This window comes from Cucurbita pepo, chromosome LG03 (genome assembly GCF_002806865.2).
Source record: "Cucurbita pepo subsp. pepo cultivar mu-cu-16 chromosome LG03, ASM280686v2, whole genome shotgun sequence".
Taxonomy (NCBI): Eukaryota; Viridiplantae; Streptophyta; class Magnoliopsida; order Cucurbitales; family Cucurbitaceae; genus Cucurbita; species Cucurbita pepo.
In genome coordinates this window covers 10,844,779-10,872,733 of record NC_036640.1, presented here as the reverse complement: position 1 = coordinate 10,872,733, position 27,955 = coordinate 10,844,779, and the positions used below count along the sequence as shown (strand labels likewise).

General features: G+C 36.2%; 2 protein-coding genes across 6 annotated transcripts; one reads left to right on the top strand and one right to left on the bottom strand.

The window, feature by feature from the left end:
• Window positions 1-1,165: 1,165 nt before the first annotated feature.
• Window positions 1,166-12,873, bottom strand: LOC111791826 (chitinase-like protein 2). The gene is made up of 5 exons (XM_023673310.1): window positions 12,867-12,873; window positions 4,758-4,764; window positions 3,033-3,425; window positions 2,789-2,948; window positions 1,166-1,829 (listed from the first exon to the last, which is right to left on the bottom strand). Exons 3-5 carry the CDS (start codon window positions 3,415-3,417, stop codon window positions 1,412-1,414), a joined length of 963 nt encoding a protein of 320 aa, XP_023529078.1. The 5' UTR covers window positions 3,418-3,425; window positions 4,758-4,764; window positions 12,867-12,873; the 3' UTR covers window positions 1,166-1,411.
• LOC111791824 (serine/threonine-protein phosphatase 4 regulatory subunit 3-like) lies at window positions 5,806-27,955 on the top strand. Of its 5 annotated transcripts, none has more exons than XM_023673307.1 (24): window positions 5,809-6,113; window positions 13,282-13,362; window positions 13,522-13,621; window positions 13,819-13,903; window positions 13,985-14,034; window positions 16,890-16,969; window positions 17,889-17,948; window positions 18,639-18,735; window positions 18,824-18,901; window positions 22,268-22,335; window positions 22,470-22,538; window positions 22,612-22,689; window positions 22,764-22,859; window positions 23,053-23,123; window positions 23,348-23,425; window positions 23,531-23,624; window positions 24,349-24,447; window positions 24,903-25,117; window positions 25,229-25,343; window positions 25,772-25,903; window positions 25,992-26,099; window positions 26,187-26,296; window positions 26,392-26,487; window positions 26,791-27,955. In XM_023673307.1, the coding sequence occupies exons 1-24, from the start codon at window positions 6,069-6,071 to the stop codon at window positions 27,335-27,337; spliced, it is 2,652 nt and encodes an 883-aa protein (XP_023529075.1). In that variant the 5' UTR covers window positions 5,809-6,068; the 3' UTR covers window positions 27,338-27,955. The 5 variants fall into 5 exon arrangements, 4 of the variants coding, with proteins under 4 accessions (XP_023529077.1, XP_023529076.1, XP_023529075.1 ...); XM_023673306.1 differs by having other exon boundaries at window positions 5,810-6,113; window positions 18,636-18,735; XR_002814689.1 differs by lacking the exons at window positions 25,229-25,343; window positions 25,772-25,903; window positions 25,992-26,099; ... (1 more) ...; window positions 26,392-26,487; window positions 26,791-27,955 and adding an exon at window positions 24,692-24,771 and having other exon boundaries at window positions 5,806-6,113; window positions 18,636-18,735; window positions 24,903-24,989.

Below are 27,955 nucleotides of genomic sequence, written 5' to 3'. Positions count from 1 at the left end.
TTGTATTAAATTTTAGGCAAAATTATTATAAATATCTCTAAATTTTTTATTTTAAAAATATTTTAAAAATTTTCAAGTATAATAATGCTATAATTAATATTTTATTAAAAATTTGTGAGAATTAGTTTTTATCCGAGGATTAATTTTAAATATGTGCGAAATTTGTTATATATGTATAAAAATTTATATTTTAAAATTAAATTTAATAAGTATATAAAAGTTAAATAATTGATGGTATTTTTTAGTTATTTTTTATCTTTTATTTATCAATTTTATAAACATTTAATTATTTAATAATCAAGTTTTTGACTATGGATAAACAATTATGTGGAAGCATGGTAAATGGATTAAATTAGCGATAAGTGTCTTATCACCAGCTTGGACAATTCCAATTATGGCAATCTAGTCATTTTTACTTATCCTTAAAAATGGATAATTTTAACTATTTAAATCAACGGACAAAATAAAAAAATTTGTAAGACTTTAAATGTACACGGATAAGATCAGCGTCCTCGACTAAGAGAGGAGAGATAGATGTGTCGTCGGCTAAGAGAGGAGAGATGGATAACGGGACAATAGCAATAGTGAGATGCAAAGACAATGAGACGCGAAGGGAAAGAGACGCTAGACTCTCTGTTGTCGATCAATTCGAGATAAAAAGCACGAGATTAAATGTGAAGTTTGAAAGTGAAAAGCTTTTATATATATAACCAAATGAAACCAATTGTTTCTTGAAAACAATCGACCCAAATCAAAGTGACCTTTTGAACACCTTTACGACAGACCTTCTCCTTCTTTATATTGTCGCAATATTGTCTACGTTGGACATAGTTTTATCCTACATCGGTTGGAGAGGGGAACAAAATATTATTTACAAGGGTGTGGAAATCTCTCCGCGTTATAGAAAACATAAGGAAAGCCCCAAAAAGACAATATCTACTAGCGGTGGGCTTGGGTTGTTACATATATCTTGTTCTTTCTTAGTAAATGCGAGACATTAGTCACGATCACAAAGAATTTCTTATATCTCTTTGGTTTCAGCTCGAAATCAAAGACTCAGCAAAAGAAACACAACAACACTATAAAATGCAATATGTTTATGTAATATGTATCTATGTTACTCAAATGGTTCGCATTCCAAACTTGAAGAACACAACAATACAGAAATTCAAATGAAACATCAAAATTTATAACAAACAGAAGGGAAAATGAATCAACATCATTTAGATATATATACACGGTGAGAATTCGCACAAAAAGTATGCATATATATCTTCTTTTCTTTCTTTCCCTTCAATTTAATAGCTTTATACATCACAAAACATCTTAGTTTCCAATCCAATTATTGATATTCTTACATACCCCAGAGAGAATCAGATCAAGAATGAGTTGATGGAGACAAAGACAAACCTTACGAAGACGACGAGGACGAGGAAGATGACGACTCGAAAGGTTCCTGCTCGGCGCAGCTGAGGACTTCATGGGGTCCAGCTTCTTCTCGGCCAACGCCCATCAGGTCGAGGTAATGCAAGTAATGTGAGATGGGGTTGTTCATGGAGTCAACTTCACCCTGGCCACACGCAGCATCGCCATAGAGGATGTTTATGGTGGTGCCAAACCCAGGGAGTCGTTTGGCCAGTGTGTCATTCTTGGTGGGTTTCCATTTGCCTACAAACACATCATGGGCTGAGGGCTGGTTCTTCTTCACTGGGGTCATCCACCTCCAAATTGCAGCCTGAAATGCTAGAGTGGCATTGTCTTCAATGTAGTCTGGATGGTCCAACAGATTAACATTCAAGGCTTCTCCTGTCTTTCCATAGTTGTAGTTCCTGTTCATGAGAAAATCCCAGATTCACCACAAAATAGTCCAATCAAAGTTCAACTACAAATTTGGTCTATGAACTATTTACAGTCATATTCACTTTTAAGTCTCTCACAACCATGAGATCCCACATCGATTGGAGACAGGAACGAGTGTCAGTAAGGACGTTGGGTCCGAAGGGAGTGGACTGTGAGATCCCACGTCGATTGGAGGGGAACGAAACATTTTTTATAAGGGTGTGGAAACCTTTCCCTAGCATACGCGTTTTAAAAACCTTGACCCCCGAAAGGGAAAACTCAAAGTGGACAATATCTACTAGCGGTGGGCTTGGGCCGTTACAAATGGTATCAGAGCCAGACACCAGGCGATGTGCCAGCGAGGAGGCTGAGCCCTGTAGGGGGGTGGACACGAGGCAGTGTGCCAGCGACCATGTTGGGCCTCGAAGGGGGGTGGATTGTGAAATCCCACATCGGTTGGAGAGGGAAACGAAGCATTCTTTATAAGGGTGTGAAAACTTCTCCGTAGCGCGTTTTAAAATTTTTGAAAGAAAACCTGAAAGGAAAAGTCTAAAGAGGACAATATATACTAACGGTGTGGTGTGTTTGGGCTGTTACTATTGAATAAAAGCTTAGTTCAGATTAAGTTCATAAACTTTGGATCTATTTAGTTCAACTTCATTCACATTCCCAACTTTTGAATTGTGATTCTATGAATTCTCGACACGATTTGAGAAAACTCCTATCGTTTCGAAGCAGCTTCTTAATTTTATTCGATTGCCCGTCCATTTTTCTCTGTTACTTGTCTACCAAAACATGCTAAATCTACCCAGGTTTATCAGATGAGCATGCTATTTAGTTCATGGTAACAATGGAAATACAGCAAAAACCAAAAGCCAAAATTCAAAATCTGGAAATACAACCATCAGAGTATATTTGGATAATTAATGATGCAGCAGAGCAGACATACCAGTAGATGGGCAAGGCACCACGCCCATGGTAAGAAACTCCAGGAGTACAGGGATAAGTGAGCTTGTAATATTCATCACAGTACAATTTATCAGGGCTCAGCTCCTTGTTGTAGCACAGACCCCATGCCAATGGACCTCCAGTCGCCACTCCATACCCACCTGAAGGATTCAATCAAAATTTCCCTGAATGAGAATCCACACACAGAAAAACAAGAACCAAAAGAAGAAGATGAAGAAGCTTACAAGTGGTTTTGCTGCCAACATGACCGAGAAAAGCAGCAATTTCCTTCATCCCCATAAGCTTCCCTCCGGTGGTACCGAATCCATGCGGCTGGAACAAAGCCGCCGCCGTAATGAAAGATCGATAATCCCAAAACCCTACAGCATGTGCAACCGGAGAGTTTCGCTTGGAGAACAGATTCTCAAATTGATAGGTCTGAAAGTAATCAGAAACGGTCTGATTACAGCAATACTCCGACCAGCCTTTACACTCCCACCCTTTGTCACATACCTTCTTCCCCCTCACAATCTTCACCAATGGCTTAACGGAAGATTCAGAATCATCTCCAATCACGACAATCGCAGCCAGAAACAAAAGCAGAACCAATAACAAGCGTTTCGATTCCATTGTATGGTGAAGAAACGAAGGAATGGAAGAGAGATTTTAAAAGGGAGAAACCGGAATTGCTTCATTTGAGAGGGAAAGCGATGGAAAATGAAATTACAGCTCGATTAGGAGGAACAGATTTGTCAGAGTTGGAGAAGGAAGAGTGTTGTGATGCTGCAATTTTTCCAAAAATCTTCCAAGTTTCTTCTCCTACTTCTTTGAGTGATTTGCAAGCGATGCAAACTTGAAGATGAAACGAACAGATCGATTGCTTCTACCGCTGCTCCTACAAGATGAAACGAACAGATCGATGCAAACGGCTCTTGGGCCGGTTCGTTTGGTCCTAAAAGATCTTGCCATCCATTGCAAGAGAGGCCCAATATTTTTAGATATTGCAAATTTGGCCCAACCTATGAAATAAAAAGCCTATATTCTATAAAATTACAATTGAAATAAAGTTTAATCATTTGAACCAAGTTTTCCAAAATAATAATAATAAATGTATACCGTATAATTGAATTATAATAATATCATCATTATCATTATTAAAAGACTATATTTCAAATTACAATAATGTCAACTGTGTCGGTGAATATGATTATTAATATGAAAATATACAACAATTAATTTATACAACGTTGAAAGCGACATGTCACTGCTACACGAGTTTTTGGATCTCCTCCAGAATCAGAAGTGGTTTGGTTCAAGATTTTGTTTAAGATATCCGAAAAAAAAAATTGTGTATGAGAATCGAATAACTGTAGTGGACACGAAAATAACATCAGAATTTCACATAAATAAATAATGTTCTTTTCTATTTTGTCAATTATTATTATTATTTAAAGAAACGCTTGAATAATACGACCAACCATCACATATAAACACACACACGTATATATAAAGGTGTTTTGTGCTGTCCCATATTGGTTGGGGAGTAAAACAAACCACTATTCATAAGGTGTGGAAACCTTTCCATAGCAGAAGCATTTTAAAGCCCTTTAGGGGAAGTACACAGAGGACAATATATGCTAGGGGTGGACGTGGGCGGTTATAAAATATATATATATATATATATATTAAATATAAAAAATAAAATGGAATTTATAATATAAAATAATAAAATTATAAAAAAAAAAAAATTCCAACGACATTTTCAAATAATATATAAAAAACAAAGCATAATTGTTTTCATAACTTTTACAAAAACAATCATTCATTAATTCTTCAAATCATGTGAATGGCCACCAATGATTGGAGGGAATTTTTCATCCTGTCCTATTCTCTAAAACTCCCACGTGCCAATTTGCCAATTTCCTTCCGCACGTGCCAGAAAGTCTCCAGTATAATCCATGGAGAGTGGGCCCCATGCCACCTCCCGATGACTCGCTTCCGATTTTGATTTGATCCTGAAAAGAAAGCGCGTGGTTTTTCTCAACGACTCTCCAAGTCCAATTCCAATGCCACTTTCGTTATTTTACCCTCATACCAGGGCCAAAATGGTCATTTCAAATAAAATCATTTTTTTTTTCCTCCTCAAATCTTTTACTTATTGTATTTGGACTTTTTTGAGTTCTAAATAATCCTTAATAAACTTAGAGTTATATTATATATTATGGTTCTTATATTTATATTTTTTTTATCAATTAAATCTACATGTTTTTTTGTCGTGTAAACATAAAAGTCGGGATTGGATTAACCTTTGCTTCAAGCGGAACGAACAAGGCGTGATTTGGAAGAAGCGATTTGTTACCGAGCCGTATTATTAGGAACTCAATCACCTATCCTCTACAATGTTTGAAGGGAGAGTTGGTTAGGTAGGAAAGATGATGCCTCATCTGGGTTGCCAAGCTATGCCACTTTTCAACATGATAAACCCCGACCCTATCCCAAACCTATACCTCTAAAAGAATGGGGTTTTAACAGTACTCTCGCACGGACCACCACGCTCATGTCGGAAAATCACCGAAAACAGTCTGCCTTTAGGGGATACTGTGATTCATCATATCATTTAGTCTATGTACAGAAACTGATAACATTTGAAATTATGCAGGATTATACATTGGATTTCAGGCTGGACAAGATTGAAAATTTATTTTTTATATATATTTATTAAAATAGATATTTTTTAGATTTAAAATTTTGACTAAATGCGAATAATATCTGTCTCAGTTAGTTAGCTAAGTTCAAATTGATAAATAAATATTTTGATAATAATAATTAAAAAATACATCGATTTTAAAAATAACTATAAAAGAATTAAAACATAACGTTAATATGAATATAGCTCAATTTTAGATTAAATAATATAAAATTTTAAAAATTATTATTATTATTATTATTTTAAAATGGGTTGCGTAGTGGTACGTTTGGAGGTGGAATGGCCGAACTGCCACAAAATTATAAATTCCAGAATTTTAAGAAAGAATAAAGGAGAGAGAGAGAAAGAGCGAGAAATTAGCCGAGAGAGAGTTGCGAAGCTTCACACTGCTTCTTCGTTCGTCTACGGCTGTTTCTAGGGTTTTTATATCGGTCCCTCTTCCCCGTTGAAGTCTTCTTCTCTTCCAATTTCCTCTCCGTCCAACTCCTTCTCTAAACCCTAATTTCGTCTTCTGTACTCCTTCAATTCGTCTCTGAATTCGAATACTTCCAGCCAAGTTTTTACGGGACACACAATGGGCGCGCTGGAGAGATCACAGACCAACTCCAATTCGATGCAGGTCAGCTTTCCTGTACTCAGCTGATTAACTTTACTTTAGCTTATGTCTACTAAAGTTAGCGTATCCGACTTTAATTTCCTCGTTTTGGAGCTTGAGGTTGGTGTTTCAGTAACTAATTGTAGATTTTAATTAATTTTTTTTTTATCCGCTCTTTTGCGTCGGGGAAGAGTTTAGTTCTTTTGGACTTCCTATTTTATGTACGGTTTGATGATTTGGAAATCTCTTTTCAGTGCAAAAGCCGTTTGCGTGAGGTTAGGGTGGTATTTGGGTGGGGCGAAATGTTGGCACTCCCCAAAGTTTGCATTTTGATTAATTGTAGCTGGTTGAATTATGTTTGCTATTTTGGGTAGTGAAGATGGAAGAGGGTTACACATTGAGGAATGGTTATTACGTTTTGTTTCCTGTTTCTCGTGAGATTTTTCTTCAGTTGGAGGCCTCTTAAAGGATATTTTTTACGTTCTAAACCGTTGGTTGCTGTTAATTTGCTCTTTTAGAACGCTGCTCATTTTGAGGTACTTCTTAAATTGTTACATTAGTTGAATTGACTTGTAATAGTGCGACAAGAGTTGAAGGCAATTGGGTTATTGTGATGCCAACACTATTGATCTTAACGTTATCAATACGTTGAGAGAAATGGCACTCTTCCTTTACTCTCCCTCTTGCACTGCTCGCAACTCAATTCAGTTCTGCACTTCCTCTATATCACTTTTCTTGGCTTGAATATTGTTGTTTTTCTTCAAGTTTTTGTATGGTTAGCGTCATATCAATTTCTTTTCCTTTTTTTTTTCTTCTTTTTTTAAAATAAGACATCAAGTTTTATATTTGATGAGCCAATATTGGCCCCCCCCCCCACGATATAAGTGTCATATATTCAACATAATTTTTCAAAATTTTTCTATTTATTTTGAGGGGAAGACTGAGGGCGTAGGGTTTTAATTTCAATTTTCAAAAAATGAGCAAGCCAAACCTTTTTGGGATTTGTCTGGAAGGTTTTTTGTTGTTTGGTTTGAAGATGATCAGGAAAAATTGGTGATGATTCAAATAACGCAAGATGTCCTAGAGATATGTGCTTGGTTTGATTCTTATAGAAGAAATATATATATGCATGGTTGTTTTGCAAAAGTAACAAAAGATTACTACTATGGGAGAAAAATCAACTTAGTGGCCCTTGCTATAACATGGTTGGAGTGACTTTAGTGCTTTCTTAGACTCTTTCCTTTGGAGCAATGACTCCTCACTTTACTTTGATCCCATTAGTTTTCCCCAAGGATTGGTGTTGTGTGCTAGTGGTTATGGAGAAGCTCGAATGTCATCGAAAGTTCATTTCAGACCACAATGGGAGAAAAAAAAAAAAAAAGCTTAGTAACCCTTGCTGTAACATGGTTGGAGTGATTTTACTGCTTTCTTAGACTCTTTCCTTCATGGCAATGAGTCCTCACATTACTTTGTCCCAGGATCCTTCAAGCTTGAATGTCATTGAAAGTTCATTTCAGACCATGGTTGAGAGTAGTATTAACTACTTTTGTGTCAAACAACTTTTAGCTATAAAGGGTCTTTAACATTATTTGGAAAATTACCCAAGGGTTAACTTGTTTCACAGGTTTTGAGATGGGTTTTGACAAGGATTTAAAAAAAACCCATTTTTCTTTCATGATTGTTTACTTGTTAAAACCTAGGTAATTAGTATACGAGGATAAAAAAAATCCCATAAGCATGGGATTTTATTATAGCTAGGGTGCTATCAAGACGTCTTAAAAAGGTTCTCTCATTCACAATTACTTGGCAACAAACACCTTTTGTAGAGGGATTAATGCATCTCTCATGGCAAATGAACTCATAGTTGAATGGGAGAGAGAAACAAAAAGGTGTAGTTATCAAACTTGACTTGGAAAAGGCCTAAACAAGGCCGATTGGACTTTCCTCGAAAGCATTTTTGTAGCATAAGGCTTTGACTCAAAATGGTGGAGGTGGATAATGGCAACCTCAATGAAACATAAATATCATGAGAGTATTCCAAGATTTTTTTCGAAACAGAGTTATTAATGGCAACCTGAATGAAACATACATATGTTTGATCTCAAAGAAATTGGATGCTCGCAATGTTGGAGACTTTCGTCCCATGAGCCTCACGACCGGTCTATGTAAAATCATAGCAAGGGTATTTTATCAGGACGCCTTAAAAAGGTTCTCCCCTTCACAATAACTGGGCAACAGACAACTTTTGTTGAGGGTCGACAAATTCTTGATGCATCCCTCATGGCCAACGAACTCATTGATGAATGGGAAAGAAAGAAACAAAAGGGTGTAGTCATTAAACTTAACATGGAAAAGGCCTTCGACAAGGTTGATTGGACTTTCCTCGAAAACATTCTTGTGGCAAAAGGCTTTGGCCCAAAATGGCGAAGGTGGATTAAAGAATGCATCTCATCCACAAATTTCTCCATCATCATCAATGAAAGGTCGAGAGAGAAGATTTATGCCACACGGGGTTTGAGACAAGGAGATCCACTATCCCTTTTCTCTTCATTGTGGTAATGGACTGTCTCAGTCGCTTACTGACAAAAGCAAAATTCGAAGGGCAGATAAAGGGTTTTTAGATTGGTGATGAAGGCTTGAACATCAAACACCTTCAGTTCGCAGATGACACAATCCTCTTTTCTGATTTGGTTGATGCCTCTTCCGTACAAAACATGATTAAGAAGATGAAAACCTTCGAAAGATTCTCTAAACAAAATATCAATCTCCCAACAGAGATCATGGGCATCAATATTGGCACAGAGATCATTGAAGAATTTGCTAGCATATATGGTTGTAAAAAGGGAGAATGACCGAATATGTACCTAGGACTACCTCTAAAAGGAAACCACAAATCATTTTCCTTCTGGAAGATTATTATTGAAAAAATAGAAAAAAGGGTTGTCAACATGGTCATCACGTTATACTTCAAAAGGCGGAAGACAACCACATTATCCAACCTCCCTACTTACTACATGTCTCTATTTGAAATGCCACAAAAAGTGGCACGGATATAGAAAGACTATTCAGAAACTACTTGTAGAAAGATGGCGCACACCTTGTTTGTTGGAATATTATAAACCTCCCAACAGAAAAGGGAGGCCTCGGTCTTCTCTCGATAATGAAGAAGAACAAAGCTCTCCTCACCAAATGGATATGGAGATATCATCATGAAGAAAAGGCCTTATGGTGAAATCTTATAAAGGTTAAATATACTCCTACATCAAACAAAAATCACCCCTCCATCTTCTACGAAAGGGCCTTGGAAGTACATAAAGAAACATCAAAATCTCATCACCAACTGAATTCGCCATAAGGTGGGGAATGGGGGAAGTACATCATTTTGGACTGATCCATGGATTGAAAACACCACGCTAGCCTTGAAGTATTCACTTTTGTACAAGCTTTCTTATAGCAAAAAAGCCACGATTAAAGAAACGTGAAATGTTGTCAACAAATTTTGGGACCTGAAGCTTGGTAGGAATTTAAAGGATAATGAAGCAATGGAGTGGGCCGAATTAAGCCTTGACCTTGCCCCTGTGGTATTGTCAAACAAAGAAGACGCACTGACCTGGAGCTGATGGGGTCTTTTCTACAAAATCCTTGATGATGGACATGAGGGAAAATGTAGAAGCAATAAATCCTACGCTAGCAAAGACAATATGGAAAGGACATCAACCTAAAAAGGTGAAGTTTTTCCTTTGGGAAATAGCGCATAAAGCCATCCGCACGAGTGAAAATCTTCAAAAAAGAATGCCTTACATTTCTCTCTCTCCAAATTGGTGTCCATTGTGCAAGAAAGAAAACAAATCACAAAGTCACTTGTTTATGCTATGCACATATGCTCAGAATATTTGGACAACGATTCTCAATATATTTGGATGGCATCTCACATTTCCTAGGGAGGTAAAGGATTTTTTGGATATGGCCTTAATGTACCACCCTTTCAAGAACCCAAAAGCCCTATCATGGAAAAACCTCATCATGACTTTCTTTTGGAATATGTGGAAAGAAAGAAATCAGAGAATATTTGCAGAAAAGACACAGACCTGCGCAAAACTTTTCAACATTGTTGTTTACCAAGCTAAATCTTGGTGTAAACTGTCTAATATTTTTACTTCCTATAGTCATACCTCACTCATTGCAAATTGGGAAGGTCTTTTGTAAACAACATGGATTATACATCCCTCTTGTAAATTTCAATCATCAATGAAATTCTCTTATAAAAAAAAAAAAGTTATTAAATAAGTAAATAAGAACAAAACTCTTATTGCAAAATGGATATGGAGATATCATCACGAAGAAAATGCCTTTTGGAGAAAACTTATAAAGGCTGAATATACTTAACATCGTGTAAAGATCGACCCCTTCAATCTTCTGCGAAGGGTCATGGAATTACATAAAGAAACATCAAAACCTCATCACCAACCAAATTTCTCCTTAGTGTGGGTGATGGAGGATGGGACAGACTCATAGACTGAAAACATCACGCTACCTTGCGGTATCCACTTTTATATAGACTCTTTCATAGAAAAAGAGCCACAGTCAAAGAAATGTGGAATGTGCCAACAAATTTTGAGACCTAAAGCTTGATAGGAACCTAAAGGATAACGAAGCTACGGAAGCTGAATTAACTCTCAACCTTGCTCCAATTGTATTGTCAAATGAAGCAGACTCATTGCCATGGGTTTCTAGCATTTAAGTGGTCTTCCTTACAAAGTCTATGATGATGGATATTGGGGAAAAAGTACAAGTAATAATTCCATGCTAGCAAAGACAATATGGAGAGGAAACCACCCTAAAAAGGTAAAGTTTCTCCTTTGGAAAATAGGAAAATAGTACATAAAGCCATTAACACAAGAAAAATCTTAAAAAAAGAATGGCCTATATGACAAAATTTCCAAATTGGTGTCCATCATGTAAGAAAGGAAATGAGTCACAAAGCCACATGTTTATGCGCATATAAGCTTAGAATTTTTGGATAAAAATTCTCAATATCTTAGGATGACATCTCACATTCCTTAGGGTGATAAATGATTTACTGAACATGGCCTTAACGTACCATCCCTTGAAGAATACAAAAGCCCTTTTATGGAAGAACCTCATCAGGACTTTCTTTTGGAACCGGTAGAAAAAAGAAAAAAAGAAAAAAAAGAATATTCATGGAATAGACATAGACTTGTACAACATTTTTCGACAATGTGTTTACCAAACTATATCTGGGTGTAAATTGTCTAATATTTTTACTTCCTAGGATTATATCTCCCTCATTGTAAATTGGAAAGGTCTCTTGTAAACATCAGGGATATTATCCCTTTCGAAAATTTCAATTATCAATGAAATTGTCTCTTCTAAAAAATCTGTTTGAGGGAATTTTTGAGTATGCAAATTTCCTTTCGGAGATCTTCATTTAAATGGGAAAAATTCTTAAAATTTCTGATTGAACAAATATTTAAAACAATATCAAATTATAAGTACAATTAAATTCTAAAATATACGCATCAAAACAATATCTCATAAAACATTAAAAGCTTTTAAATATCACAATTCACGAATTAGAACACACACACATATACATTTGGGTGGGAAACAGGGAACGTGGTAGGTGTTCCTATCCTCAAAGTTGTATCGGGAAAATTGACCTTCCTAGTTGCTATGGAGTTATGGACTTTCTTTCGCGAGGAATTGAACTTAATATTATGGAACATAGCAGAAACAAAGCTTCCTAGTTTCTATGGATTTATGGATTTCCTAGTTGCTTTATATTTTTTTGAGCATTAGTCTCTTTTCATTGTATTAATGAAAAATTCTCGTTTCTTGTTAAAGAGAGAAAAAAAACATCCCTCACTCACCCTCTCTTGTCCTCTTGTTTTCTCTCCTCTCCTTTTCCTCCCCTTCAGGCTTTCGACCATTGCCACTTAGTTTCACTATCTTCTTCTCTTCTCCACCTCACTCTCACTGCCACCTACCACTGCTGCCACACCTGGGGCGTCCCTTTGAAATTGTTGTTCGTCTCTCACACCATGCCTTTTACTTTCTTAGTTCCTCATTGGTGTCACCTCATCACTCTGCATCCCCTTGTTCTCATTTCCTCACTTCACACCCTCTCACTCTCTCACTTTCTCATTCTGTCTGTTTGGTAAAATGTGAAAGCACAAGCCCTCTATAAACCAAAAGCTACTTGGAAACAAAACTGATTGTTTCAATTTTTAACCGAATTGAGGAAAACATCAGTTCCTCGATTTATGACACTAAAGGATCATGGTGTATGTTCGGTCATCAATCTTGGCAAAAAATGGGCAAAACCAGACCGTGCACACCCCTGTTGTCACGATCTCTTTTCCTCTTTTCCATTTCTTTCATTTTTTAAATAATGTTGTTCCCTATCCGAAAAAGTTTAGTTTCATAAATTTTCCAATATTTGTGATCGCAATATAGCATAATTTATACGTTACACTATATTATTATTGTGTGATAGCCTTTGTTTGGAATAGTGTGATTGTTTTTGTTTGGATTTTATTATATAATTTGTGTTCAAAGGATTCTTTTGTTCGTAATGTGTGTTAAATCATCAATCAATCCAAAAGCTTAAGCTGATTTATTATGGTAAATTTAATTATATCAATACTTCAGCACTCTATTCACTTGAGTTTTGAAATTTATAGAAGATCCAACAAGTGGAAATCAATATTAATTGGGGAAGAAATGTTTTATAGGGGTTCGAACACAAGAACCTCCTACTCTGGTACCATGTTAAATTACTAATCAACCCAAACGTTTGATAAATTTAATTTTATCAATACTTCAATAGTGTACAAAATTTGGCTGAAGCTTCTTGGTGGAGTTCAACTCACAAAGACTATTAGAAATTGGAAGGCCTTCTTGTAGTAGACCTTGTATGCTTTTGTGACTTTTATACAATCCTCGCAGTTTCTTATAAGAAAAATTAGGGGTGTATTTTTCAATTTGAAATGCTTGATGTGGACCTTTGGTGCATATTTTCTAATGGTGAGCATGAGTTGCGTTTGCTTGTTCCTTTTAATATCATTGAGGTCTTATCGTCTAGGATGTCTCGCATCGGGTTGAAATTCTACAAAACCTATGATCAACATATAATTAAATTAGTTTTAAATTTTGAAAACATTTTTTTCAGCGCGTTAAAGTTTACCGATTGAATGATGATGGCAAGTGGGATGACCAAGGAACAGGCCACGTCACTGTTGACTATATGGAGGTTTGTCTGACTTCTTGATCTGATTGACGTTTCTGAAACAATGAAGGGATCAATCCATACTGCTGCACTGCCTTCTCTTATAAAATTTGTAATCATCAGAGAATCATCAAGAATCTTTCGGTTGGCATTTTTGTCTTAACTTATATGTTATTATCATAGAGATCAGAGGAGTTGGGGTTGTTTGTCATTGACGAGGAAGACAATGAGACTTTACTTCTGCATCGTATCAGCTCAGATGATATATATCGGAAGCAAGAAGGTACTACTAATTTATTCTCTGACACTTGATTCACTTCGATCATGGTTTGGAGGTTGTGACCTATTGTCCCCCTTCCCCCTGTTAGGACTATGAAAAAAGAAGGAAGGAAAAGAAAAATTAGAAGCAGACCAGTATCATGAGTTCAAGGGGTAGAGTTAAATATGGAATACACAATTTAATAAATGTTTGAATTGCAGATACTATTATTTCATGGAGAGATCCAGAATATTCAACAGAGCTAGCACTCAGTTTTCAAGAGGCTACAGGATGCTCTTTCATTTGGTGACGGCTAACTTTCTGATTTTTTTTCTTTATATTTCTTCTCTTTGCGTTAAGTTCAGGTCTAATACACTCCTTATACAGGGATAGTATATGCAGCGTACAAAGGAATCTTCATTTTAGTAATCTTAGCAGTAAGTTTGTATAATCTTCTTAACCTTTAATTCTTGTACTCTTTAGTTCATCTGCACGCTTTAAAATCACCCCATTTTAGTTGTTGAAGCATGTATTTTCAATTGAATGTCTCATAGGTTGATCTAGTTAATGTCCATCTGATGAATGAGTTTTACTTGATGGATATGGTTAGTTTATTTTATTTTCATTATCGTGAGTTTATATCCCTTGAACACTTTCCTTTTCATTATATCGATTAGAAGTTGTTTCTTGCTCCAAAAAAAAAAAAAAAAAAAAAGGAAGGAAAAAATGCTTGTTGGACATGGTTGGATCTTACAAAATGTTATTCGCATTATGTCATTCTCTTTGTATCAGAATTACTATCTTCTGAGATTTTTAATGCTCCCACCAAGATTCAATCGAATGGAATAACCATGATCAAACTGGTCTTTTGAACTTCGAAGATTTTTTTGGGGGTTCTTCAACTTTTGTCTATATGATGTCTATTAAGATGCTCTCTTACCCTACTCTCTCCTCCAACCCCACTTCCAATGGCTCCAAAACCTTGCTCCCGTAGCGGTCTATAAACCCACCATTACAACATCTTGGAGTTGCTTCAAAAGAACAATTTCCATTGATCTTGAAACTCTCATCATTGCTTTTGATGAACATTACAAAGGAAGGGTGCCAAGATAAAAGGAGACTAGTCGATTCTCTTCCCTTAATGTCTGTCACATACAATGTTTTCAAGGCAACCCTAGGCCCATGGCAAGAGGTGAGGTGATTGGGAGTTCTTGTGCCTTAAGGCAGCTAAGGTGAGCGCCTTCAACCAGGCTAGGCATTTTCCCTATGAGGACTTTGGTCCCTTGGTTACTATTTAGTATGAACCTATTTTTCTTTTATTCCAGAATCAAAGATAATGAAGAAGAAGAAAAACAAGAGGAAAAATCGAAGAACTTGTCTGTGTGTTAGCTTCAGCCGTTTCTTATGTACCCCCCCTTTTAACATTTTCATGAAGTACTAGTGTAGAGCTAGTTTGTGTAGTACTCACATGCATGCTTGGTAGTAAAACTGAAACTGCAAGACAACATTACTGATTCTAATTCTTAGTGGTTACTGCTGTGTTTATTTAAAATAGTTTTTGTTAATTTGTTTCAATAAATGTATTATGTAATCTTTTAGTTAACTAGTATTTTTTTTACCACATATTTAAATGTTTATATCTTATATATAGTTCCAATACTTCATTTATATGCATTCTTATTTAAGTTGGTTAGTAAATGGTTTTACCAATACATTATACATATAATTTTTTTTCTTTTTTTAAATCATTTTATGAAGTGCGTCTTGGTTCACTCAAATGATGCCTTTTTGTTGCCTCTTACTTCGACACGATTAAAAAACTTGTCACCTTAAGGGATGGACCATGCGCTTTGAAGACACTGGTCATTGTAGAACATCCTTCTCTATCTCAATTCCTCCTTCAAAACCTTGTTTGATAAACCTTGCCCAACCTGGTACAAGTTCATCAAGAAGCAAAGAGTAAGAAGACTAGATCATTTGGGCAAAAAAACTTGGTCTAGCTTTCATGAACAGCTAGCTCTCCCCCTCCTTGATAGATTTTTATATCACCCTTATTGGATAGTGTCACATCAGATCATTTTTCTATCACTTTGAATTGTGGAGATATTAGATGGGCTTCACATTTCTATTTCAACAATGCGTCGCTCTTTTAGAAATCTTTCCCTACTCTGTTGGAGGATTGATGGAATCAACATGCCATATGTGGATGGGCTAGGATACGAGCCCATATTCAATTTCAAAGACTTCAAACAAGATGTAAAGGAGTGGACCAAATCTTCCCTAAGAAATGCTAAAGAAAATAGAAAGCTATTGATGCCTTAGAAAATTTGAGGGCCGGATTCAATTGACTGAATATAAGAGAGAAGCTTCTAGAATTGGCAGCTTTTATAACAGATTCCAGTGGGTGCAAAAATTCAAGATCCAATGGGGTAAGGAAGGAGGTGAGGACACAAGTTCTTCTATTGTGTTGGTCTGTTTCTCAAATCCTTTTGAATGATGAGCACAATCTCTTTAGCTGTGGAGAACTTGAGGCAGAGTTCATAGATAGCTCTGTCCTTGGAAGTCACATTCACCTAGAAAGAGATTTACAATGCTGTCCACTCATTTGGAAACAAGAAAACACCTGAGCTCTATGGTTACTCAACTGATTTGCTAGCATGCTCGCTGCTGGGACACCCATTCAAACAAGAGACGATGCTGCTGCTTCTACATCATCGAAACCTTTTTTGAATACACTGGGGAGGGAAAAAAATTTAACTATTCAAGTAACAAACCATATCCTCCGAAAACTATACAGATCTAGTCCTCTTTAATGCTTGTTAATGGTGTGTTCATAGCCTTTTTGTAATTATAGTATATCCATTTTGATTGCTCAGTGGAGAAGATTTTCCTATCCATCTTTGGTGGTTTGGAGCAACCTTTCCGTCCTGTTGCAAAATTTAATTTGAAAATGAATTTATGGTTTCTTCTTCTTAAAAAAAAAAAAAAAAAAAAAAAAAAAAAAAAAAANGAAAACTATGACCTACTCCTTATCGAGGGAATGATATTTTCAACTAATGTTTTTTCACTTAGCATAGGCAGTTGAAGCTAAGTGAACCTATCGATATGAAACAAATATAAACTGCATCAGTCTGTATGTACCATTGGCATTAAACTTGAATATTTTTTGTTTCTCTGCTTCTTACTTTTTTATTTTTGCAATTATATGCTTAATGTTGTATTGTTTGTTGGGAAATAATGTACAAAATATGTTTTTTTTCTTCTAACCATGCTTATTTGTTGGTATGTGCAGGTGAGGCATTTCATAGTGTGAATAGTGAGCTACGGGAGCTTCCTGCCGTTGAGCTATCTACACTTCCGCTAATACTTAAGGTGTTGGCAGATGTTTCTATTGTCTTTCTTTCTCTCCCACTTCTCTTCTTTTATTGGAGTGCATGCTTCGCTGCGGAGGGTCAGATAGTGACAGAGTTGAAGTTAAACATTAGAGTTCGGATCGCTAAATGACTATTTGATGGTTAAATTGTTTTCCTTTTCCTGTTTCTAAAGGATACGTGTTTCTAGGGATGTTGTCTTTGGGTGGTGGTGGTTATTGTTGTTTTTAAAAATTCTATTAATATTTTAAAATGTAGTAATGATATTAATAATAATTTAGTATTTTCATTCATATTTTTGAAATCTTATCTAAGTTTTAAAAAATAGAAACATATAGACTAGAAGGTCCTGAACAATCAATTATTTAAATACAGAAAATATGTACTATTTATTTATCCTTAGTGATTTATGTATACTTGATAGCCTTGGTTACATTTCTCTCTATATTTTTGCTATACAGTATTGGAGCATAGCTTTATACCCTGAATTTCTGAGGTTGTAACAGTTTCCTTTCTATCAAAATGTTCCTAAAATGTTCAAAATTCAATGAATACTCCCTGAAGTGGCATATTATGAACGATTTTTGACTTGTTTGTTTAGTTCTGTCTATTCTGTTGTCAGAAGTTATAATGTTCATTCCGAATCCAAACCTTGCTGTATTGGATGCATCTATCTTTTTGTTTTTTGTTCCTTTCATTTTTTATGTTCCCATTTATTGTATGCTACATGTGTATGCATAATGTATTCCGTACGCCCCATTGGGATTTTAAATATATATTATTTTGAACCAGAACAAACCCTCTCATTGGGGTTCCTGAGTATTGTAATAAAAAAGAACCATATAGTTGTATTGACATTTTATAGTTCAAAACTAATCTGTACAATCGTTTAGTTTAACGTATCAATATTTGTTTTGTAGACTGTGGTTGAGAGTGGAATTGCAGATCAAATGAGGTTGACAGAACTTTTATTGAATGATGTAAGAGCTTGAACTTTATGGATTTGGTACTTTTTGCTGTTAGTTCATGTCAATTTTGAAGAGCAGCATATTGTTAGTAAGCAAGCTGCCTGGTTTAAGTGTGGTGTTCGGTAATTCTGAAAGATCTTTTTAGTTTCTCTATAATTCTTAATGGATTGGGTGGAAGTCTGTAGTTTTGGTTTACTTCTCTCTGGAGTTCTTGCTTTGAAGTGTTTTGCAACTATTCTCCTTTTTGTTCTTCCGGTTACAAAGCTTTTGCTTCTAAATGAAATTCTGGCGATGTTTATCATGAATATTTTTACATACCTGCAACTGTTGTTGAGACCAAGTCTTAGTCATTGTTCTCAACCTTTTTACGTCAACGAGTCACATTTCTTGGATGCCTATTTATTTATTTATGATAGGCTTGTGACTGTTAACCATCTGGGCTTTTGATCCTTCTATGGGTTTATAGTTCTGGAAAATGAAACCTTTGACCCTTACTGTCAATAAACTTTTTCCTGTGATGTCACCTTCCGCCGAGATTCTTGCTTAAGGAATTTATACATGATGTGTGTAAATAGAATTTCTTATACTTCTTGGCTCTTTTGTTTGGTCTATGATTTTTTTCCTGGGTTTCAAGTTACTAGATTAGTTTCTAATAGTATTATGAAATCTGTCTAATTGAAACTTATTGTCATAATGCAGCAGGATTTTTTCAGAAAGCTGACAAACCTTTTCCGAGTATGTGAAGATTTGGAAAATATTGATGGTCTTCACATGATATTTAAAATATTTAGAGGAATCGGTTAGTATGAGTTTTACTTCTCTGTGTTATCATGGGCTCGGGATGCTGGAACTGATAAAAGTTATTTTGTTTTCTCCCAACTTCTCAGTTTTGCTCAACAGTCCGCAAATCTTTGAGAAAATATTCAGTGATGAGCTGATCATGGATATTATTGGTTCACTTGAGTGTAAGTTTTTCTATTGGTTAAAAATAATCTTGAATGAATGCACAGTTCAAGTTATTCTGTTGTAGTCTACAATGTATTTGGATGGTGCTGTTACTGTCACGGTTATGGATGCTGCTTTAAAATTAACTACCATTCTGTATTCAATGGTTTTGTATGCTTCCTGATCTACCTGCCATTTCCCTTTTTTATTTTGTTATGTCTCATCTTAAAAGGCCTCTAGAAGCATACTTCCATAAAATCCTGACCTTTCCTTTCATCTTCGAGCCACTTAGGGATTTAAACAGCCACCAATCGACATGCCTATGACGACAAATTTTGTGATAAAAAAGGCTAAGCAATCTTCTCATCATTGTCTAGCAAGGGAGCGATGTAAGAAGATGTGATCCAGGGATTCATCATTTCCTTTGAATTCTTTCCTGTGCATTTAAGCTTCTATGAGCCATAGACCATGAGAAAAATTTCATCTTTCTTGAATTTTTGAAATCCCAAATTAGCTTTGTCAACGTGCCTTTAAATAGTTGTCTTGAGGTTGCCAAATTAAAAACTAGGGACTTGGTGGAAAAAGCTCCCAAAGAGTTCAAGTACCAGCTAATATTGTCCTCTCGTTCACCCAAATGAAAGCCTTCCAGCTTCTCTTCCAGTTCAATCCAGGCCTGGAGTTCTATATCAAATATCCCTCTTCTGATCCCCAGATCCCAGGTCTCCTGAATTCCATCCCTACATTTGGCCAATGTAGCTTCTTCTTTTAGGGAGAGATTAGAAATATCCGGGAAGGCAGCTTGAAGAGAGGATTTCTCAGCCATATGTCTTTCCGAAAACTAATCCTTGGCACATTTCGAGTTTTGAATCTTGTGAATCTCTCGGCAGGGGACTGGGGAGCAAATTTGGCAATGTGAAACCAAGGTCTGTTCTTTGAGCGACCTTTAGGTTGTGAAGCCGGCAACCGAGAGGTTCTTCCCCATAAATGCTAGCCTTCACCTGTTTCAGTGGAGAACCTTCAGCACCACTTAATAAGAATACTGGCTGGATTTCTATGCTTAAGTGAGCCAATACCCAACTCTCCTTAACAGAGGGGGAGGGCACTGATTTTCCATTCACAAGATGACTTCTAGCTTTAAAATCACCCCCCATTCCAAAAGAAATCTCTAATCAACTTTTCCATGCTATTAATGCCACCCACAAATGTTTTAAGAAGGGAAAAGAAGTAAAGAAGCAAACCATTGAGAACCAAATTTATTAGAGATAAACGCTCCCCTTTCAAAAGCATAGAGTTTCCCCCCTTAGCAAGCTTACTCTTGAAATTTCCAAAAAGAGAGAGAACGGTGCTTACCTCCAAGGGGGAATCCAGGTAATTTATAGAGAGAGAGACAGCTTTACGACCTAATCCATTTGTCTACGCAGCCATCTCCTGCTCATCAATACTAATCTCAATCAGTGAGGTTCTGGAGATATTTAGGCTAAAGACCCAAATAACAGAGGAAAAGGGACCCCACTCTCCACCAATTCTTCCAGGATATTCTTCCCCCAGAAAAAAAAATAATTGTGTCATCAACATATTGCGAAGGAGAAATAACCACATTCTAACTCCCCACTGTCTAGCCTCTCAAGATTCTTCTCTTCGAGCAAATGTGGATCAATGGACTGAAAGCATCACCCTTCAAAGTGAAAAGGAGGGATCTCCATGTCTCAATCCCTTTCTAGCTAGGATTTTACCATGAGGTCTTCTGTTTATAATGATTGAATAACTAACTGGGGGCAGACAGCCCCACATCCAGCTTCTCCATCTAATGCCAACGCCTTTTTTTAGCCAAAATAACATCGAGGAAGAACCAATCAACCTTATTGTAGGCTTTTCAACGATCGAGCTTCAGCAAATACTCCTTTTTCTTAGCTTTCCAGTCGCCCACCAACTCCAAAGCTATAAGAATCGCGATGAGCATTTGCTTCCCTTCCACAAATGTGACTCAAGTATTCACAATGATGTCAGGCAAGGCTTTATTCACTTTTATAACACTGCAGCTACTCAACCATTTGTATCTTATGTCTCTTTGGTTCTATTCATGCCAAACCACCTTGAGTACAGGAAGAGGCTCACACCACAACCTCCATCGAGATTAGCTCCTTCTAACGTAAAGCTCTCATCAGTATGTCAATCTGGAAAGTGCCCTTAAAGCTCGAAGGTTAGGTGACCTCCTTTCGAGCAAATATCTGTCCTCCATTTGGCCGATCTTGTATTTTTTTTCTTTCTGCAATTGGTTCCTTCACAGAGAGAGACTTGGGATGCTTCCTGAATAACATTAGTCTCAAGTAGTTCATAGGAAGAAAATCAACCTTGCGTGCTACACTCTCACAATTGATTTTTTTTTTCTTTCATGGTGTTGTTACCAGTCGGCATAGAGGTGGAGAGCCTAATCTTTAATCTTGAAGCCACCTCACAGATTTTTTCCAAATTCAGAAGATTGGTAAGTTTTTTCTTCATCCACCACTGAAAAAACGGGCTTTCACCTACAAATAGGAATTTTGAAGTCCGCCTCTTTAGCACACAACCCTAGACTTCTATTCCAATCTCTTTTCTTCAGTTCAAAAAAGATGCTTATACTTTCCTTTAAACCCAACTCCTCTCCCTCTTAGCTTCACTAAGATTTCCATCTTCTTGAGATTAGTCTACAGGAGAATCTTAATTTTTTCATTATGATCCTTCCTTCCTTACAACTCTCCCAGACCTTCGTAGAGGCTGGGAGATTTTGAAGGATGTTGTAACCACATTCTCGAACTTAAAACAAGGAACCACTTAACTATCCCATAGCAGAGGATGCTAAGGCAAACAGTTGGCAGTAATTCCATGGCTTAAACACCATAATTGCCTAACTTGTCTAACAACCCTTTATGAAATTGGAGTATCAGTATGCAGTTTTCATTAATTTTGCTTGTCCAATGAGAGATCACTGAAAACACTATGGACGATTCTGTATATTAGCCTTTATTATTGCTGTAATAGCCGTGGTTTTAGTTATTGATCTGTTGCTTTTGTGTGCAACTTGGGAAATTTGGTTCTCTAGTTTGAGGCTGCTGGCCCACAAAATATTGCTGTAATTGCCATGTATAGTAATTTGCAGACTTCCCTGTGTATATGAGGCAGTGTTTGTTATCTAGCTCTTAATAGATTTCCTGTGACTTTGTTGCTGTATCAAACAGTGAAGTCCATGCAATTTTTGAAGGAGAAATAATTGATCTTTACATTTGTTCAGCCTATTGGTTCCATTCAAATAGATAAAATTTACTCAAGATAATGTAAATACATTCATTACATATTTTATAGTTTCTTTGTTATTTACTAATATCTGATTTTTCTAATGTGTAATACAGACGATCCTGAAGTTCCACATCCCCAGAAATTTCGTAATTTCTTGAAAGAGCATGTTGTATTTAAGGAGGTGAATCTTTGATACCTGCATGTTATCTTCTTATGATGGGGAACATTGGGAGGGGTGCACGGAACCATTTTGCTTGAATATTTGAATTTTGTTTCTTGGACTTACCTTCATCCATCTGCAATCTAATCTTGTAGGCTATTCCCATTAAGAACCCCCTTGTTCTGTCAAAAATACATCAGACATATAGAGTTGGCTATTTAAAGGTACGGTAATTGAGTGCTGAACTTTATCCTTGCCTGCCTCTTTTGTCAATGAATCATTACTCATATATTTCAGGATGTTGTTTTGGCACGAATGATGGATGACTCCATGGTTGCTAGTTTGAATTCAATTATTCATGCCAACAATGCAACGGTAGGATTTAGAATGCTGACTGAACTTATTAGACTTTTATACTGTCGTTCTCTGAAGGTGGTTTTCTCTTGCAGGTTGTTACTTCATTGAAGGACGACAGTACCTTTATTCAGGAATTGTTTGCTAGGTTGAGATCCCCCTCCACATCTGATGATTCCAAAAAAGACTTGGTGAGTATTGGTTATATATACATATACGTATATATGAATGTATATCGTCCTATGATTGCATGTCCCCATTTTGCAATGATGTTTCAATGGACATTCTGGCGTGCAGTTGAAATATGTTATTCAGAATTTCTTGTATTGAATTTGGTTTTTGTTTCCTTTATAGAATATTTTTGGTATTTCATTCCTGCTTCAGGTTTATTTTCTGCATGAGTTTTGTTGCTTAAGCAAAAGCCTCCAAATGGTACACCAGCTTCGGTTGTTCAGGTAAATAACTATTAATTTTAACCTTACAAAGTTATACGTTACCTGCTGGTTTCATTTGAACAGACTTAAGTAGAGATGTATAGATGGATGAAACCTGCTTTGGCCCAAATGGGCCCGTCACAGCCATTTCCCATCCACTTGATTCCATTTCGATCATGATTGATTTGTAAATTCCAGTCTTGGTAGTTTTTATTATTATTGTCTTAGAATTCCAATTTCTACAGGGACCTAATGAATGAAGGTATCTTTGACATCATTACTGATGTATTACAGAGTCAAGATAAAAAGTTTGTCTTAACTGGGTGAGTACAGCGACATAATTTGACCTTCCTGTTTGTCTGCATTTAATTCTTAATCTGCAATAGTTTTTCTCGTTCTCCTAGTAAAATATTGATTTGTGATTGCAGGACAGATATCCTCATTCTTTTCTTGAATCAGGATCCAAATCTTTTGCGTACTCATGTTGTTCGACAGGAAGGATTTCCACTCTTTGGACTACTGGTATGCACGATCAGCTCTCTCTCTCTCTCTCTCTCACTTTAGTGTGTGAACAAAATCTCAAAGAACCCAAAATATGAGAGCAATCTTAATCACAAATTTAGTTCCTGACTAGCCAAAGAAGAAAAGGGAAACATTAGTTGTCAAAGATATTTATCTAGAATACCATTCCTTGTTTTAGATCTGAAAAATAAGATTCTGTGCCAAGAACTTTATTTTCTCATCGGAAAGAATTTTCGTTCATCTTAGTGAATTTTCTGAATCAGGTTTGTGTCTTTTCTGCGCTTGAAGCTCTTAATCAATTGGTTATGAAGGATAAGAGTTTTCTGCTTCATTATAAATCTTGATTTCGTCAACATAATCTTTTAGTTAAGTTTACATTATTCAAAGATTGTGTGATTAAGCAAGGATGGTGATATCTCCATTGATCAAAGAATTAGTGTTGTCAGGAAGCACTCTTTTCTTCCTCTTTTATTTTTTTTATTTTTTTATTTTTTTTAATTTTTTTTTATAAGAAATGATGGTTATGTTAGAAAAGCCAAAAAATGTAATAAACATCCTAGGGGCGGATAGAGAAAACCCTTCCCAACAAGCTAAACAAGGAAGGCCTTTTGATCGTTTATGATTAAAAGACTAATTGGAAAAGAATTTAGGATAGTTTATTACAAGCTAAACAACAAGCTAATCTAAATTATGAATGAGAAGGTTTCTTCTTCTTCTATTGCAGGTTAAAGGTATGGTAACAGATTTTGGGGACAACATGCACTGCCAGTTTCTTGAAATTCTTCGTAATCTATTGGATACTTATGCATTGTCTGGAGTCCAGGTACCTTTTTAACATTTTTTTCCCAATAATATGCTTTCTAATGTTATTTTAATGCAAGCATAGTTGAGTCTATTTAGAAATTCCTGTGATGTTTGTTGCTGCTTTATGAAATCTTGCCTTTTGAACTTCTCCAGTTTTGTAGCTTTTTTGTGTTTGTTTTGTTTGTAGTTCAGATGTTTTAGAGCTGTTTTTNTATATTATGCTTGCATTTTGTTTTGCAACACATTTGAGTTTATTTACGCAGGTGTAACATTTTGATTGCTGCTTTCTATTTTCTTATATTTCTGCTGAAATCTTGGAAAAACTTGTCAGTAAAACTTTCATGTAAGATGTGATTGTTTTTTCTTGTCTCTTTTTTCTTATCTTTTATTTTCTTTACTCTTCCTTTTCCAATTGCGTCCATTGCTTTCTCTGTTTATTTTGTCATGAAATATGCTACTGTTTTTTATTTGCAGAGAGATACAGTTATTGAGATTTTCTATGAGAAGCATTTGGGCCAATTAATAGATATTATAACAGCATCATGTCCTACAGAAAGTTTTAAATCAGCCAAGAAAATTGAAGGCGCTGTTGAAGGACTGGGAGATAAGAATGGCGTGAAGCCTGAGATTCTGTCAAACATATGCGAATTACTTTGCTTTTGTGTTCTCCAACACCCATATAGAATAAAGTAATCTTTGTGCCCTACTCGTCTACAAGTACTGAAATTGAATTCCCTCTACCATCTATTTATATATACTTTAATGATCACATGGCTTATTTTCTTATTCTTTTATTTCAGGTCTAATTTTCTCCTAAATAATATGATAGACAAAGTGGTGCTATTGACACAACGGAGGGAAAAATATTTGGTTGTTGCTGCAGTTCGATTTGTTCGTACTGTTCTTTCACGCCATGTAAGTGTGAATTTGTAATTATGAAACAAATAATTTTGCCTAAAGATTGACCTTAAAATTGCCAACCATAGAATTTTGTCGATGTATCCCCATAACCAATCTACCCCATGCCACTATAATTATAGTGACAGTGGAGGAAGCACAGGTAGTCAATGTCCATCAGTGCCAATTTAGATACGGTCTTTCCATAGACGATAGATGAATGAAGAATGTTTATCATATATATTCTATTATGCCGCCTTGCTGGGTGGAAATCCCCCAAATTCTCTAGTCCTTATAAGCATCCCCTTGCATTTCTAGTAATTCTAATAGTTCTTTTAGCATTGTTCTTTCGTTTTTTTTTATCGCTGACCTCTCTTCCAATGAGCGGTTCATTTCTATTTACTGTGGTACTATCTACCTAAATCTTTTACTTCGTTAATTTACAGGATGAGCACCTGATAAATTATTTTGTCAAGAACAGCACTCTCAAGCCTATCATAGATGCTTTTATTGCTAACGGAAATCGCTATAATCTACTTAATTCTGTTGTTTTAGACCTTCTTGAGTTTATAAGGACGGTAAATACCTTTCCATCATCTCGCTCTCCTTCCTTTCTTTCGTTCTGGAACTCAGGTGTCTTTTCTTTTTTGCCTGTATGTCATGCAGGAAAACTTGAAGTTGTTGATTAGATATATAATTGATTCCTTCTGGAACCAGTTGTCCCAATTTGAAAACTTGCCTTCCATTCAAGCTTTGAAAGTTAAATATGAACAGGTAAACTATTGTCCTTCTTGATTGATTCCATCTCTTTAATTTATTTCAAATTCTATTCCCCCCCATCTGATGCGTGTGTACTTGCAGTGCCTTGAAAATTATGAAATGAAAGGCACTTTGGAGACGTCTGATCCTCGAAAAAGAAATGATGAGCGTGCTCTAGAGAAAGAAGAGGAAGACTATTTCAATGAAGACAGGTATACAATTTTGTTCTCACATGGCAAGTACTTGCTATAAAGTACAGCATTTCCTGTCTGGAATTTTTTCTTCTCATTAACTTAACTCATTTCAGCGATGAAGAGGATACTGCATCTGCTGCTCCCAAACAGAATGTACAGTCACAACCTGCTTTATGTAATGGCGTTACTACAAATTACCCACTAGTAAGGTATTTTCATGCTATCCCATTTTGTAAAAAAAAAAAAATTAAGTGACACTTCTTTCGTAGGCCCTCTTGGACCAAGCACAAATTAAAGGCTTTTTGAGCACTTTAAGTGCCTTTTAATAAAGTCACTTTGAAAAATACTTTCATGTGACTTCTCACCCTTCTGAAAGACGTCTCAAAACTCACTTTGAAGTATTCTTAAGACACTCTTAAGCTTTTGAAAAATACTTTGAACTAGTAAAAAGACCTTTCAACCCTTCAAACAAAGGCTAAATTCAAGACTTATTGCACCTTCTATCTTTTCAGTCTTAGGTCAGGTGGTCTAGTTGATTATGATGATGATGAGGATGATGAAGACTACAGACCCCCACAGAGGGATCAACCCGACTCTTCAGATGAAGACAACGAAATGATGGAATCCCTCGGGCAGAAGCGGAAGTTGGCTCCTCAAGAGGAACCTCAGATGGTCAAGAAGCAACAACTGAGCAAGAAGTACAAGCCAAAAGATGGTGTATTAGCTTCCTTGTGTACCACACTGAGTCAGGCCATCTTACCTGGTAAGAAGACAACAAACGCTACTCAAACTAGTCTGTGTACGCCATATGAGAACAAAAGCTCAGGTGAAGCAAATCATGAGACAAGTCCTGCTATTTCTAGCAGCTCTTCTGACAGTAGTAGCAGCAATTCTGATGAGGAAAACCGCAGAGAAAAAGAATCTACAGCTTCTAGAAGTTACCCCAACAGTAGTATCTTACATATTACTTCAGAAAACCGACAGTTAGGTGGCGATGACCATCCATTGATACCGCCAAAATCCTCGACCGAAATGACTGTAAATGGATCTTTAAGTTAGTATTAGCACCAATCTTCTATCTGGTGCCTGCCAAATTTTTATGATCTTTCATGGATGTGCTTGGTGATGGGAAATACTTTACTCTGTGAGATTACACGAAAAGAGATCAATGCACTCCCTGAACGAAAGTGAATCAACAGAATCGGATCATAGTTGGGTTTGGGGATTTCGATTTAAGCCGAAGACGAGGACATCTTACTGTATAGTGCGACTGAGCGGGGAAGATACCTTCTACTCTCTCAAGTTTTACCTCCAGCATTTTTACTTTCTGTAAAACATTTGGGCGTATTAATTTTGCTGGTTAGCATTGTCACCTTCTCCTCTCTGTCTCAACTTACTCTCCCTCCCTCGGGGGATTACAGCCTCGTATAATTAAGTTCGAACCAGACTTTGAAATGTTATAGAAGAGGGCATAAAATTTTGCCCTATATATTCATCTTTCGTTTAGTTTAGGCGACAGTGTTCTGAAAGGTAGAGATGAATATACAGTGTCGATGAGAGTCGAAAATTTTAAAGATTTTTTAGTCCAAATTTTAAAGTTGTAGAGATGAATCTCATTTATGACAACAAGTGTAAATTAAATTTTAGTGAGTTCACCTGCTAGCTTTGTTTGTGAAA